Here is a 16,506-nt window from a genome sequence, read left to right as displayed (position 1 = left end):
CTGCCTCAGCCTCCCGAGTAGCTGGGACTACAGGCGCCAGCCACCTTGCCCGGCTAGTTTTTTGTATTTTTTAGTAGAGATGGGGTTTCACCGTGTTAACCAAGATGGTCTCGATTTCCTGACCTCGTGATCCGCCCGTCTCGGCCTCCCGAAGTGCTGGGATTACAGGCTTGAGCCACTGCGCCTGGCCTGTTATGGTTTTAATTAGCATTTCCCTGATGGCAAATGAGATTGAGCATTTTTTTCATCTATGTATTGCCATTTTTATTACCTTTTTATTATAAAGTGCCTGTTCAAGACCCTTTGCCAGTTTTTATGTTGGGTTATTTATTTGTAGTTCTTCATATATATTTTGAATGCGAGTCCGTTGTTAGATATATGTATTGCAAATATCTGACATTTTGTGGTCTACCATTTCACTCTTAAATGGCTTCTTTTAATGAAGAAAAGTTACTAACTTTAAAGTAACCTAATTTATAAATCTTTTCCTCTAGTGTTTGTGCTTTCTGTTCCTTAAGAGATCTTTATTCCAAGGTCATGAAGATAATCTCCTGTGTTACCTTTTAGTGGCTTTATTGTTTTACCTTTCATATTTGATCTACAATCACTTGGAATTTATTTTCGTGTATGGTGTACAAATGGGAGTTAAGATTTGTTTTTTTAATGTGGATATTCAACTAACTCAACCCTATTTATTGAAAAAGAAAACTCCGTATTTGCCGCTGTTCAAAGCTACCTTTAAGTATCTGTAGTGCCCTGTTTTGTTTCATTGTTCTGTCCTTCTGCCAGGAAGTAATAAACTTTACAGTAAGTCTTAATATCTGGTAGTGTAATTCTTTTAACCTCCTTTTTTTTCTCTCTCTCTCAAGATTGTCTTGGTTATCCTGGGTTCTTTAAATTTGTGTATAAAAAGTTTTAGAATAATTAGTCATTTCTTTCTCTTGCTGTCTCTCACAAACTTATTGGGCTTGTGATTATATTGAATTAGTAAATGGGTTTGGGGAAAATTGACATCTTTATAATTTAGTGTGCCAGTTCATAAACTTATGTATTTATTTAAGTTTGCTTTAAAAAGATTATTAGAGGTCTTGCGCATCTTTCACTAGATTTATTCTTAAGTAGTTCATATAGAAAGACAGGTGTATTTAATTAGGCTGTCTGCCTGATGCCCATTCTGTTCTTGATTGTCTGAATAAGAGTTGCTGTTGATATCAGAAAGCTGCTTCAACTTAGTTCAGAGGTAATATGTACAGTATTGCTCTGTGTGGAAGGTCTCCAGAGATTTAAGAATTTAAAAAACAAACTGTAGCAGTATGGCAGATTATTTTATAGTGAAATAGTTTTTACACTTAATATTTGGATTTTGAAACATGAAATGTTTATAATCATAATGTACAACTGTGTACAAGTGTGATGAAATTGTGAACATCTTAGGCATCATTACTGTGAGCAGTGTAATACTTGTTGGTCAAATGAAATGCTGTACAATTTAGCTGTAGTTTTTTAAAAATCATAGCATTTTACCATGATTTTACATTTTTAGAATAGAATAAAGTGTCAGGGGCAGGTGTGTTGGGGAAAGGTGGACAATAGTGTTAAAACATTAAAAATATATATATTGTGATGTAATTATAAAGGAATATGTTGGGCCGGGCGTGGTGGCTCACGACTGTAATTCCAGCACTTTGGGAGGCCGAGGTGGGTGGATCAGCTGAGGTCGGGAGTTCGAGACCAGCCTGACCAACATGGAGAAACCCCATCTCTCCTAAAAATACAAGATTAGCCAGGTGTGGTAGCGCACACCTGTGATGCAAGCTACATGGGAGGCTAAGGCAGGAGAATCGCTTGAACCCCGGAGGCAGAGGTTGCAGTGAGCCGAGATCATGGCATTGCACTGCAGCCTGGGCAACAAGAGCAAAACTCTGTCTCAAAAAAAAAAAAAAAGAAATTCGAGGAAAGATCCGGTTGTGACTTTAGCAGGTTACTTAATATTTCTGTGCCTTGGTTTCTTCATCTGCACAAGGGAGATGATAATAGTACCCATCTTTGGAAAGGACTTAGAACAGTGTCTGGCTCATAATAAGTGCTTATTATTAGTTTTTCTGAAAATATTTAAGCACTGAGAGGGCATGGACTTTGTCTTGTTCCCTGTCTTCAGTACTTTTTGTGTACTGGATTGTGTAGACACAGTCCCTGCGTTCATGGAGCTTGCAATCTAGTCAACACATATTACTATAGATAATAATTTGTGTTCATAGGAAGATAAACGAATACAGCCTTTATGCTTCCCTTAGAAACTAGTTATTTAAAGAACATCTAATTACTGATTTTCAACAGTGACAGTGTTGTTTCGTTTGCTTGTTGAAGTTGAAATCCTGAAGGGAATGTTAGGCTGTTAGCCTTGTGGCTGTGCAGCTTTCTGCTTGTTCTACTGATGGTTGGATCTTCTCTAATGTCTGGAGTTGGAAGATGCCGGTTTCAGTTCTAATTCTGCTGCTGATTTTGTACTTGCCTCCAAGCAAGTTACTTCTTAACCTTGTCTGTAATTGAAGTGTTGTTACTAAATGATTTCTAAGGTTTTTTCCAACTGTTATTTTGTTATTAATAAAATTCTCCAAATTATGTTCTCAGGGAGGGGAGCAGGAATCCATTGTTATTAATATATGTTTGCCTTAAAACTGCAGGCTGAAATTTAAATGCTGAGCTCATTTTCATAATTGTGTTTTGTTTTTATTTATAGATGCCAGAAGTGGGTGGAGAACTGTAGGAGAGCAGACTTAGAAGATAAAACACCTGATCAGCTAAATAAACATTATCGATTATGTGCCAAACATTTTGAGACCTCTATGATCTGTAGAACTGTGAGTAATAGAAGAGCTTGGTGTCTCTCTGTTTGTCTTGATTTCTCTCTCTCTCACTCTGTCTGGTTGGAAATGTAAGTATTTGCCAATGTTGGAAAGTATTCCTATATCCTGCCACTTTAAGATGAAGACAGATTTGGAGCTGAATAGTATCTGTTTTGTTCTTAAAATCTGATTTTGCCAGTCACCTATAATCCCAGCACTTTGGGAGGCCGAGGCAGGAAGACCACTTGAGCTCAAGAGTTTTGAGACCAGCCTGGGCAACATGGCCAGACGCCATATCTACAGAAAATACCAAAAAAACTAGCCAGGTGTGGTGACGTATGCCTGTAGTCCCAGCTACTTGGGAAGCTGAGATGGGAGGATCACTTGAGCTTAGGAAGTCAGGGCTGCAGTGAGTTGTGTTCATGCCGCTACACACCACTCTGGGTAACAGAATGAGAGCTTGTCTGGAAAAAAACCCAAAATGATGAAAAAAGAAAAAAAGAAAGAAAAACTCCTCTGTTTCTGATGCCCCATTTCTATTCACCCGAGGTAACTACTTTTTTTTTTTTTTTTTTTTTTTAAGACAGTCTCGCTTTGTCACCCAGGCTGGAGTGCAGCGGTGCTATCTCAGCTCACTGCAACCTCTGCCACCTCCCCCACCTCCTGGGCTCAAGCGATTTTCCCTCCTCAGCCTCTCAAGTAGCTGGGATTACAGGCACGTGCCACCACACCCAGCTAATTTTTGTATTTTTAGTAGAGATGGGGTTTCACCATGTTGGCCAGGCTAGTCTCAAACTCCTGACCTCAAGTGACCCGCCCACCTCGGCCTCCCAAAGTGCTGGGATTACATGTATGAGCCACCACACCCGGCCGAGGTAACCACTTTTAAATATTATTTAGTTTTCAGAAAAATTTTAGATGATTATAAAAGTATATACTTAAGGTAAAGTTGGTGTTTTTATTTGGAGCTGTTTAGAGCTTTTTTATGAGTAAAATTTTCATCTTGGAATGGAGCTCTTGTTTTCATGTTTTTGTATGTACTATTAGAACCAACTCTTAATTTTTATGTGCTAGATGTAATAGTAAACAACTTATCCAGGTAATGTGGAAAAACATTTCCATCAATAGTATGTAATTTCATATCAAGACCAGTTAATTGTGTGAGCTTGGCCAAGTCACTTCCCCTCTCTGGGCCCCAGTTCCTAATAAGGAGATTAGAGCAGGTAATTCCTGAGTTCTAAGATTTTTAACCCTCTGTGATTCTCTTGCTGTGATTTATAAAAGGCACAAATAAGGCAAATTTGATTGAAATGAAGCAGAATTGTTTCAGTGTAACTAATGTAACACCTCAGATATTGGGATAGACATAAACTTGATTCGAAGGTACACTATATGTTGTTATGCAGCAATTTATTTTGATATTTTTTTCAGATACATTTTGCAGAGGCATCAGAAAACTAAAGAATGATTGGGTTATTTTATTTCTCAAAATTAATTGAAGCAGATACTTGTGAAGTCATTGGGAGGTGAGCCAATTCCGGTTCAACAGTTTAATCACAAATATTTGAGGAATATTTTTGCCTTAATTTGTTAAGAGGGTAATAATGATCAACCGAAATAAAAGGTTTCATATGTTTAAAAGGCAAACTACTTTTATGTTCTTGACATTAAGTAAAAATATCCCAAATTATTTTAAATACATTTGCCATATGCATTTTTGCATTTTTATTTTAGTAATAAATATGGTCTCTTAATTAGATAATTCTAACCAGATTGTGAGAAATTTAAAGCATAGTTCATTCTTACATTCTTTAGAGAATAGAACAGAAAGATGAGCCAGGTTTGCTTTTTTAATTTCTAAATGATTCTTCAATCCTGAATAAATGAATCCGAATGTGAGAAAATGTTCTTTCTATATATCTAGGAGATGTTATTAAAAACTGGATTTCTGGGCTGGGTATGGTAGCTCATGCCTGTAATCCCAGCACTTTGGGAGGCTGAGGTGGGCGGATCATTTTAGGTCAGGAGTTCGAGACCAGCCTGGCCAACAGGGGGAAACCCCTTCTCTACTAAAAATACAAAAAAAAAAAAGAAAAATTTGCTGGGCATGGTGGTGCACGCCTGTAATCACAGCTGCTCAGGAGGCTGAAATAGAAGAATCACTTGAACCCAGGAGGCTGAGGTTGCAGTGAGCCAAGATTGTGCCACTGTACTTCAGTCTTGGTGACAGAGTGAGACTGTGTTTCAAAAACGAACAAGCAAACAAAAACCCCTGGATTTTCTGATATCCATATCTAAATGTTTAAGAGTTTTGGCTTTATTAGTTTGACATTGAAGATCTCATCAGTGGCAAGGCACAGTGGCACGTGTCTGTAGTCCCTCAGGAGTCTTAAGGCTGAAGGATTGCTTGAGCCTAGGAGTTCAGAGCCAGCCTGGGCAACATGATGGTGAGACCCTGTCTTTAAACAAACAGACAAAAAAAAAAAAAATCTCATCAGTAAACATTCATGACTACTGAATTTGGCCTGAGCCAAATATTTTATTATTTTGATGCTAGAGTAAGATTATTGTTTCATGCTCAAACCTTAATTCAGCAGTTAAAAATTAAATCTTGATACTGCGATACTTGATATCATAAGCAGTAATTGAATGTTGTCTTTTTTGGCATGTGTCCTTGTAAATATTTATATTTTTCTTATTTTTATTATTATTTTTTGAGACAGGGTCTCGCTCTGTTGCCTAAGCTGGGGTGCAGTGGTGCAATCATGGCTCACTACAGCCTCGACCTCCCAGGCTCAAGCAATCCTTCCCGTTCAGCCTCCCAAGTAGCTGGGACTACAGGCATGTGCCACCATACCTGGCTAATTTTTGTATTTTTTGTAGAGATGGAGTTTTGCCATGTTACCTAAGCTGGTCTTGAACTCCTGGGGTCAAGCCGTCTACCAGGCCATGGCTTCCCAAAGTGTTGGAATTACAGGTGTGAGCCAACATTCTTGGCCAAAATAAATATTTATAAAATGTCATTTTTTTCTTTCACATATTCTGTTTTCCGATCTATAATGTCTTTGCTTTATTTGCAAATAGAAAATCATTTGATTTGACTTTTAAAAATTTGTTAAAATGTTTTTTTCCTCTCCTCCTTATTTAATAATTGGTAAGATATCGAAAGTTGATTGTGTATTTGTATTTGCTTATTTTGGGGACATTTGCTCAGTATGAAAGATGGGGGAGCTTTGAGTATAATAGCTTGTACCCCCTTCAGTGATTGTGTCCCTAACCAATTCCTCATTCAGCCTCCCTGGTAGATTCAGGATCACGAGCCCAGAACTAGAAGTTGAGGGTTACTAGGAAGTCAGAGAATCATCTTTGTGCTTTCTGTTATGGCGTGGAATTGAACTAGAAAATATTGACTCTGAATAGAAATTCATCCCAAATGTGTTTAACAACTCTTTGGGTACAACCCAAGATAGTGTGTTCCATTTAGATACATGTTTTCCCTTCATGTCTTCCCGACCTCCCTTCTTTGGGTGAACAAATTTAGAAGTTGTTGTTTTTGTTTGGCATGTTCTTTGAACATGCTTAGATATTTTGAAATAATCACTGCTTCCAAGAAAGCTTGTTTAAATGAAGTATGTTTTATCTTTATCATTGCAAATTGAGGAAGAAATTAAAGGCACTATTTCTTTGGACTGTCTGAGAGGAGTGTAATAGCAGTTATTTATTACTCTCCCTCTTAATAAGCTTCTTGTCTCTTACCCAGCCTCCTCAGGGCTGGCAGTAGGGCTGTTACCATCTAAGTATATATCCAGCTTCTAGCCAAGTTGGATGAAATTAACAGGAAGTAGGGTAAAGTATGATCATTCTTTCATAAGATCATTAGGATTAGGACTTGAAAGAAATATAGAAATACCTAGATTATCATTTGCAAAAATGTGTTTATGTATATCAGTATCACTTGTGGTGTGAGAGTTGGTTTCATGTGGCACATGAATCAATTTTTATTTTAGAAGTTTTGTAGTATGTGTTAAAAACATAAAATTTTTAAAAACGTAAGATAAAAACATCAGATCATTCTGCCTACAGTTTTTATTACTTAAGACAGTGTGAGTAGATTGTGTAAAAATACAGATGGTAATATAACTGAAATGGCAAGCATTATGATCGTTAAGTATGTGAATAATTTCATTTTGGGAAATGTTGAAATAGTTCCATACCAGAATTTTATTCAGAAGAAGAAACTGGGGCCCAAAAAGGGAAAGTAATTTAGCCAAGGTGTCTTAGTGAGTCATTCACTGGTAGAGTTTGGACTAGTTCCTAGGTCTCCTGGGTCCCAGTCCAATATTTTCACTGTGCCTTGATACTTCTCAGTAATATTAGCAAAAGTGGAACATTAGGTAAAATAGGGATGCATTATTATGGAACATACAAGAGTGCAGATTATTTTGGGAGACTTGTACCTCCTGTAGATTGTGGGCTCTTGGAAGGACAGGAAGATAAAGTAGCTGGGATGCTGAATTAGAAACAGATACGCAAAATGCAAGCACATTTTATGTTTTATGCCTACCTTCAATTCAGTTTCTTAATTTATAATAAGATTGCCAGAAGGACAAATGCAGGTACAGTTGGAAATAGTAGACTGACCTGAACTGACATCAAGTTCTATAAGCCTCTATACTTTAGAGCTGGAGTTGAAGGAATATTGTGGAGGTCATTAACATAGAATTTTATTGATATGTAATATATTTATAAGGATCATATCTGAATTAACACATTTTTCTTTTTCAGAGTCCTTATAGGACAGTTCTTCGAGATAATGCAATACCAACAATATTTGATCTTACCAGTCATTTGAACAACCCACATAGTAGACACAGAAAACGAATAAAAGAACTGGTATGTCTGTGTACTTTCAGCTTTCCCACCTTCCCCCATAATACTATGAAGTCAAATATGGATGCATTTATGTTAAATTAATCCAAGTTACTCTCTATTTCAGAAGTAATGTAATGGGAAATAAATGTTATGGTAAATAGTAGCCTGGATGTGAGATGATGAGTTTTAGTATTTAAATTGGAAAATCTCCCTCAAATTTAGCCAGTTGATACTGTTGAGTTGGTCCAGAGTGTGCTATTAATTATAGGCCACTAGCTCATTCCCTTCTGGGGAAGAAGGAGAAAGCTACCTTTTCTTTTGTAGTAAGGAAAATAGAGCTGAGGTGTTTCCAGAGTTCAGCACAAAGGAATAAAGAAAGGGAAAGTGTAGAAGTGGAGACATGGAATGTTTTAAAGATAAGGCTTCTGTCACTATTAAATATGGACAGAGTTTAGAAAAAAAACATCGAAATCTCTGTTTATGGCATAATTTACACATATTCTTATATTCCTTAGATATCCTTCAGTTCTGAGGATTGACACCTATCTGTATTTTGTTGACCTTAGGTGAACGGAAGTATAGTAACTCCTTAGTCCATGGCTTTCTGTCATCATTGCCACTAGCAAGGCCCTTATTTTGCTTTATTATTTTTCCTTCTTCACCCACTATTACCATTACCATTCCTTCCCCTGCCAGTTGGTGTCCATGCTAGTGTATTTAATGTATGTCCTATCAGTTCACCTACTGTGTGCTTTTTAAAGATAGCATTTATCTAATTTTCCTTATTCTATGCTTACCATATTTAGATATTTTATCCATTTGGAGTTTGTATGACATACAGTAGGGATCTATAATAACTTTTTCTCCTTGTAGAGAAACTGTTTTCCCAACATGGTCTGTTAATCCTTCCTTTCCTCTACTGGTGTAAAATGCCACCTCTGTTATATAACAAGTTTACATAAGGCTGTTTTGGGGAGTTCTGTTCCATTTCACTGTATTATTTGTTTGCAGCTATACCGCACTGTTTTATTACCATGGCTTTGTAATATATCTAACTTTCAAATAAGGTGATTGTTTAACTCTTCTTTTTCTTAACTATTTGTGGACCTTTATTCCTCCATATGAATTTTTTTTTTTTTTCCCCTAGACGGGGTCTCACTCTGTCACCCAGGCTGGAGTGCAGTGGCATAATCTTGGCTAACTGCAACCCCCACCTCCCGGTTTCCAGCAATTCTTCCTGCCTCAGCCTCCAGAGTAGCTGAGACTACAGGCCCTCACCACTATGCCTGACTAATTTTGTGTTTTTGGTGGAGACACGGTTTTACCATGTCAGCCAGGCTGGTCTCGAACTCCTGACCTCAAGTGATCTGCCCGCCTCGGTCTCCCAAAGTGCTGGGATTATAGACGTGAGCCACCGTGCCTGGGCTTTTGAATTTGAAAGTCCTTTTGTCAAGTTCTCCTAGAAATTATTTTGGGATTTTCATTATAATTGCTTTGAATTGACATCTTTACAATATTAGCAATTGTAAATTTATTACTAGTTTATTACTAGTTTAGTATTACTAATGTTAGTAAATGAATATTACTAGTTTACTATTACAGTATAAACTATTGTAAAGTATTAACTAGTTCCATCCATGAATAGAAAAAAAATCCCATAGAATACCTATCAAGTAACAGCAATCATTGACAAAACTAAATACTAGTTTTTTGAAAAGAATATTAGAATACTTTTAGGAGTACAGAAAATGAAAAATTTTGAGGGCTTTCGTTACAGTTCTTTAAATGACAATGTATACATTCTTCCTTAGATCACTTCTTAAATACATTACGGTTCTTACTGGTATAGATGATATATTCTGGTTAAAATTGTTTCCAGCACTTTTGAAGAACTTCTTTTCAAATTAATCCTAATAAGTCTTCTGAGTTTTTCCTCTGTTACTGATTGTATCATCTGTAAATAAGGAGAAATTTGTCACTTTCAGTTCTTACTATTTTAATTTTTTCTGTTGCCTGTCTTGTTTAGTCAAGATCCCTGGTACTACGTTGAACAATTCTAGTAATGTCATACTTGCCTTGCCCCATTAAGTATAATGTTTGCTCTTGGTATTGTTAGATAGTGTTTATCAAGTTAAGAAAATTCCCTTCTACTCCCATATTCAGAGTTTTCTTGTTTGTTTTTTGTTTGTTTTCTTAAGACAGGGTCTCACTCTGTCACCCAGGCCAGAGTGCAGTGGGGCAGACACTGTTCACTGCAGCCTCTGCCTTCTGGGCTGAAGCAGTCCTCTTACCTCAGCCTCCCAAATAGCTGGGACCATAGGTGTGTGCCATCATGCCTGGCTTATTTTTTTGTATTTTTTATTTTTTATAGATGAGATCATGCCATGTTGCCCACTTTGGTCTCAAACTCCTGGGCTCAAGCAGTCCTCCTACCGCAGCCTCCCAAAATGCTGGCATTACAGTAGTGAGCCACCACACCTGACCTATATTCCGTTTTTGTATTTGACTTATCACATGCTTTCATTGCATGTATTTAATAGAAAAGTTCATTTTTTTTCATTCTTTAATGCAGTGAGTACTAACGGATTTTCTGTGAACCATCTGCATTTCTGTAATGAATTCTAGTTGATTGCAATATGTCTGTTTACTTTTATATACCATTGGATTCAATTGGTCAGTATTTTATTTAGGATTTTACATTTGTGAATCTTGGCCTGTAACTTTCTTTTCATGTACTGTCATTATCCAATTACAATATCAAGGTTCTATTAGCATCATAAAATAAGTTGGATATCTTTTTTTTTTTCTCCTAGAAAAATTTGTATAGGTAGATGTTAACTGCTCTTGAAAGTAAGGTAGAACTTGGTAAAACCATTAGAGGGCTTGGGATGGGTGAGGGAAAGTTTTGATTGCCATTTTGATATCTTTATTGGTTTTCTCTTTCTTCTTGTGTTTTGTTAATGTTTGTAATGTTGTAAGTTTATGAAACTTTAATAATCTTTTCAAAGAACCAGTAGTTTTGTCAGTGATTGTTGTACTTGTGAACTCTTACTGGTTTTCCTTGATTAGGTTGATTTACTTTTTGACTCTTTTTCTAGCTTCTTGAATGTTTAGCTCATATTTATGTGTATTCAAAGCTGTAAATGTGTCTCTTAGGTCCATTTTAGCTATACCCCACAACTTTAGACAGATAGTGCTGTCATATCTGGCTGTCACTATTTTGTAATTTCTCTATTTTGTTAACACAGGATTGTTTTCTTAGTTTCCAGATGTGGAATTATTTTAAAAAATGATTTGATATTTTAAATTTTAAATGTTATTAAGAGCTACATAGAGGATACATATAGTCTATGTGATGTTGATTCTTTCTGATTTTTTTGCATCCATTATTGCTGTTGAAGTCTGTGACAGCCTGATTCTTGTTCCTTTTTAGGTAATCTTCTTTTTCTCCCTCAAAGCTTTTTAAAAGTTTTCTTTATATTTGACATTTTAAATTTTGCTAACCTATATCTAGATGTGAGTTTTTTTCTTATGTACCTTAATTTGTCATCTTACAGCTGAGGACTTACATCTTAAATTCTGAGAAATCCTTAGTTTTTATTTTTCGTTATGCATTTTCCCCTCTATTTGTTTATTTCTATTTTCCTGGGACTTCTCTTAGATGACTACTGACACCTACATTACAGTCCTCCATATCAGCTTTCTTCTTGGTGTCCATGGAGGACTGATTCCAGGACCTTTCGTCAGAGAGCAAAATCCACAGATGTTTGATTCCCTTATATAAAGTGGTGTCGTATTTGCATATAACTTAAACACATCCTCCTGTGTACTTTAAATCATTTATAATACCTAATACAATGTAGTGCTATCTAAATAGTTGTTATATTACATTGTTTAGGGAATAATGAGAAGAACAAAAGTCTGTGTGTTCAGTATAGACACAACCAAACTTTTTTTTTTTTTTTTTGAGACAAGAGTTTTGCTCTTGTTGCCCAGGCTGGAGTGCAAGGGTGCAATCTCAGCTCCTCACAACCTCTGCCTCCCGGGTTCAAGCAATTCTCCTGCCTCAGCTTCTCGAGAAGCTGGGATTACAGGCATGCGCCACCATGCCCGGCTCATTTTGTATTTTTAGTAGAGACGAGGTTTCTCCATGTTGGTCAGGCTGGTCTCGAACTCCTGACCTCAGGTGATCCTCCCGCCTCAGCCTCCCAAAATGCTAGGATTACAGGCGTGAGCCACTGTGCCCGGCAGAACCATCCATTTTTAAGTAATATCTAGATTATTTATGATGCTTAATACATTTGTTTGTAACACCTAGTACAATGTAAATGCTATGTAAATAGTCATGCTGCGTTATATAGGGGAATAATGAGAAAAAAGTCTGCACATTTTCATGATAGATACAACCATCCATGTTTTCCCCAGCATTTTCAGTGCATGGTTGGTTGAATCTATAGATATGAAGTATAATATGTATCAGGATGAGGAGCTCAATCACTTGCTGTCCTGTAGCTATCATTTCTCTGTAGTCTGTCCCTCAGAGAGCCTCACATAATCTCACAGCGCTTCATGTCATCTCACAGCAGGCATACTCTTCCTGACCCGCCATCCTTATAAACGTGCAGTCCATAGGATAAGGAGGGGATGTCCAGGTTGACCAGCCTGCTGATGTTTCTTGTTATCAGCACCATGTCCATTGCTGCCCAGCAGGCATCCTGCTGTCTGTCACTGGCATTGCTGCTTTTCTGCCACGGAAAACAACAAAGTGGCCTATGATTTAAGCATTGTAGAGGGTTGGAAGGAAAGTAAAGGATGCAGCTAGAAAGTTCTTCCTTTGTCTAACCCTATTGGTGCCACTTGGCCTACTATGCTCTGTGTATGCTCTGTGTATCTCTTCCATGCTGGTACTCTTTCACCTTCTCCTTCACAGGGATTTCTCATCACTTTTGTGTTGAGTCCAGAGATTCAGCAACCTCCTTCTTATGGGACATCTCCAGGGTTAAATTGGGAAGCAAGATGATTTGCGTCCTCTTGAATTTAACTCCAAGTGCCATGGTGTATTTTTGTGACTTTCATTAGCCAGGAAACACTTATAACCCAAAGTTACGGTGATTTAGGTAGAAAATAAGTAAAATGATGTATTCTTTTTTCCCTAGGACTTTGTTATAACCTTGGAGTCATTAACAGCTTATTCTGGTTTTCTCATTGTCGGTCTGTTTGAAGAATGTATACTCTCTATATAAAGAATTTATGCTCTTGAAAGAATTAAATTGACTCAGACTAGGCATTTGTATTTGTGAGTCTAAGATGATAGACTAGAGGTCAGTTTTTTAAAGATGATTTTTGTTTTTTGTTTTTTTTTTCTTTTTTTTTCTTGACATTTAGAGTGAAGACGAAATCAGGACACTGAAACAGAAAAAAAGTAAGTGATAGTGTTAATGACTCAACTTCTGAATGCCTTTTAAAAAGGCCTTGACCTGGTAAGGACAAATAAATATGTTCTGTGTCAAAAACCTACCTTGAGAATGGATGTAAGAGTGTGCTCAACTTTGTCCTGTGTTTTGAAATTGTGAGAATAAAGTCTAATTTTAGTTTGTCTTTATTGAGTGGTGCTATGCCACACACTATGCTATATGCAGGCCTCACAGAAGTGACGCCTTCTCTCTCAGTGTGGTAGAGGGGTGGCAGGCACACAGTGCTCCATTGTAGGGAAGGAAAGGCAACAGTAGAGGCATGCACTGAATCTCTTTTCTGTCCACCCAGTTGTGGTGCGTAATGAATTCTTGGTAAATGTTTAAGGACTAAATGCTATGGGGACACATAGTGCCACTGGCAGTAGTGGTCACAACAGCCTTTCTGTAGGTGCTGATGCCCAAATTATGTCACCAAAGGACGAGGGCTAGAAGCTGTTTTTCTTCTTGTCAGTTATTAGTTACTCCTCCTCTATTTCTTCCTCCTATTGCTGTTGTTATTAACATAGCATTTTATTGAGTGCTTACTGATGCCAAGTCATTGTTCTAAGTGCTTTACTTGTATTAATTCATTTTATTCTCACAATAACCTTGAGATAAGTACTGTTATTTCCCTCTTCATAGATGAGGAGATATGGACTTAGGCAAAGAGAGGGAAAGGTGTTCTGTGCATGAAACAGGGTGGTAGATTTGGGGAACTACACTCATTTTAGTGTTGTTAAAGTTTGTGATAACCCATTATGGTTAGAAAATGAGCCTGGAGAGGACCCCAAAGGCCAGAACTTGCAGACTTGTGGGCTGTTAGCAATAGGAAACCACTTAGGGGTTTGTAAGTAGGTGATAAGAGGGACCTGATTTCCATGGTACATAGAGTACTCTGTTGGATTACAAAAGGTAACACTGGAGGCAGGGAGGCCAGTTGGGCTGTCAGCTGACCAAATAAAAGTTGAAAGGCCTTGAATTAAGGCAATGGTAGAGAGAGTAAAGAGAAGAGATTCAGGGAACTTAAGAAATTTGTATACCTATGACACCTAGGAAAGATGCCCAAAAGAAGAGGGACTTGACTTTTCACTTTGTACTCTTTGCTCTTTAATGAACTTCTTTTTGAAAAAAAATAAAAGCAAGGGAATTAGTACTAGTTAATTGGAAGTAGAGAAACAATGGAGGAGAGAGGGAGAGAGCCAGACAGGCAGGCGTCCAGGAAAACCTCTTGCTTTCTGGCTTGGGAAGCTTCCCTAGAATAGAACCACTGCTGTGTCACGTATGATGAATAGCAGTGTCATCTGATTTGAGGAGGGTGAGGGAAGGATGCTCCCTGCATTTTGCTGAACCCTTATTAAGCTCTGAAGTATGGCTCACACAGGCTCCAGTCAGACTAGATTTCCCTTTGTACTTGGACAGCCTGCTTCCCTCTTCTACCTTAGTGCTTTTGCTGGAATAATTCTCACCAACTGAAATGCCCTCCTTGTTCATGTCCCTCTTATTTATCCTTGTCATCAAATGCAACTTCTGAATTTTTGTTTCTCCCTGCCGCCCTCCACAGTCTTTTTTCTTTTTGAGATGGAGTCTCACTCTGTTGCCCAGGCTGGAGTGCAGTGGCACGATCTCGGCTCACTTCAACCTCTGCCTCCCGGGTTCAGACGATTCTCCTGCCTTAGCCTCCCGAGTAGCGGGAACTACAGGCACATGCCACCACGCCCAGCTGATTTTTGTATTTTTAGTAGAGACAGGGTTTCACCATCTTGGCCAGGCTGGTCTCAAACTCCTGACCTCATGATCCATCCACCTCAACCTCCCAAAGTGCTGGGATTACAGGCGTGAGCCACCGCACCCGGCCATTGTCTTATGTTCTAAGAACTAGGTTTTAACTGTGACTCCTCAGATTTGGATTATTTTCCTGCAGACACCAGTGACCTGTATGACTATGGACAGGGCATTTAGCCTGTAGGGCCTCAGTTTTCCTATCCCCTATGAAGAGATTAGGCTGTGTGATATTCTAATACTAGCCCTAAGAATTACATTAATCTCCTTTATATTATACTGGTTTGTACAGTTGTCCCATATCTCCCATATAAATGTGTGGCATCATGGTTTGATAAAAACAGCATCAGCATGGACCTTGGAGCAAGACACACTTGGATATCAACTTTACTTCCATTCTTCTAACTGTATTTGTGATCTTGGGGAAGTTTACTTAGTGTCCTCATTTGTCAAGTGGGGTTGATACCACCTGCCTGAAGAGAGGGTAATGTGATGCATATAAAATACTAAGCACAGTAGTTTAGTAATTAGTTCTGTCCCACTTTGTTTTTCTGAGGGCATGCACTGTCATTCATTACGTATGTGGAATGTCTTGTTAAGTGTGTTTTAAAAATTAGGCTGGATGTGGTATCTCACACCTTTAATCCTTGTACTTTGGAGCTGAAGTGGGAGGATCACTTGAAGCCAGGAGTTCAAGACCAGCCTGGGCAACATATTGAGACCCCCTTCTTCTTCTTAAAAAAAAAAAAAAAATTATTCCTATCTTACAACAGCGTTTACATCTAGGATTAAAATATATCTGTTTATACTGTCTCTCCCACTAGATTATGTCTTATCTTAGTGTCTTATTTTAATCTCTATCTTAGTCTGTAGTCTAGTAAATGCCCTATGAATATTGAATGAATGAGTTTGTGGATTTTAAATATTTAACCAAAGGTGTAATATTTTTTGTTTTGTATGGTTTTTCTTGAGCCTGTTTGTAACATTAATTCTTTGTTTTCCAGTTGATGAAACTTCTGAGCAGGAACAAAAACATAAAGAAACCAACAATAGCAATGCTCAGAACCCCAGTGAAGAAGAGGGTGAAGGGCAAGATGAGGACATTTTACCTCTAACCCTTGAAGAGAAGGAAAACAAAGAATACCTAAAATCTCTATTTGAAATATTGATTCTGATGGGAAAGCAAAACATACCTCTGGATGGACATGAGGCTGATGAAATCCCAGAAGGTCTCTTTACTCCAGATAACTTTCAGGCACTGCTAGAGTGTAGGATAAATTCTGGTGAAGAGGTTCTGAGAAAGCGGTTTGAGACAACAGCAGTTAACACGTTGTTTTGTTCGAAAACACAGCAGAGGCAGATGCTAGAGATCTGTGAGAGCTGTATTCGAGAAGAAACTCTCAGGGAAGTGAGAGACTCACACTTCTTTTCCATTATCACTGATGATGTAGTGGACATAGCAGGGGAAGAGCACCTACCTGTGTTGGTTAGGTTTGTTGATGAATCTCATAACCTAAGAGAGGAATTTATAGGCTTCCTGCCTTATGAAGCTGATG

The 16,506-nt window shown here is 37.9% G+C and overlaps 1 protein-coding gene across 1 annotated transcript in view; it reads left to right on the top strand.

Moving 5' to 3' along the window:
* Positions 1 to 16,505, top strand: part of PRKRIR (protein-kinase, interferon-inducible double stranded RNA dependent inhibitor, repressor of (P58 repressor)) — a gene marked incomplete at its 3' end in the record, with an annotated part of 28,052 nt that extends 11,547 nt beyond the window's left edge. The window contains exons 2-5 of the mRNA XM_011989485.1: positions 2,741 to 2,861; positions 7,632 to 7,739; positions 13,104 to 13,140; positions 15,955 to 16,505. Of these exons, the coding sequence (XP_011844875.1) occupies positions 2,741 to 2,861; positions 7,632 to 7,739; positions 13,104 to 13,140; positions 15,955 to 16,505 (817 nt within the window). The remainder of the gene's footprint in view (positions 1 to 2,740; positions 2,862 to 7,631; positions 7,740 to 13,103; positions 13,141 to 15,954) is intronic.
* Position 16,506: the final 1 nt, after the last annotated feature.

Source organism: Mandrillus leucophaeus, unplaced genomic scaffold (assembly GCF_000951045.1).
Source record: "Mandrillus leucophaeus isolate KB7577 unplaced genomic scaffold, Mleu.le_1.0 Scaffold1095, whole genome shotgun sequence".
NCBI lineage: Eukaryota > Metazoa > Chordata > Mammalia > Primates > Cercopithecidae > Mandrillus > Mandrillus leucophaeus.
Note: the sequence above shows the minus strand (reverse complement) of the source record. Positions and strands in the feature narration are given on the sequence as shown.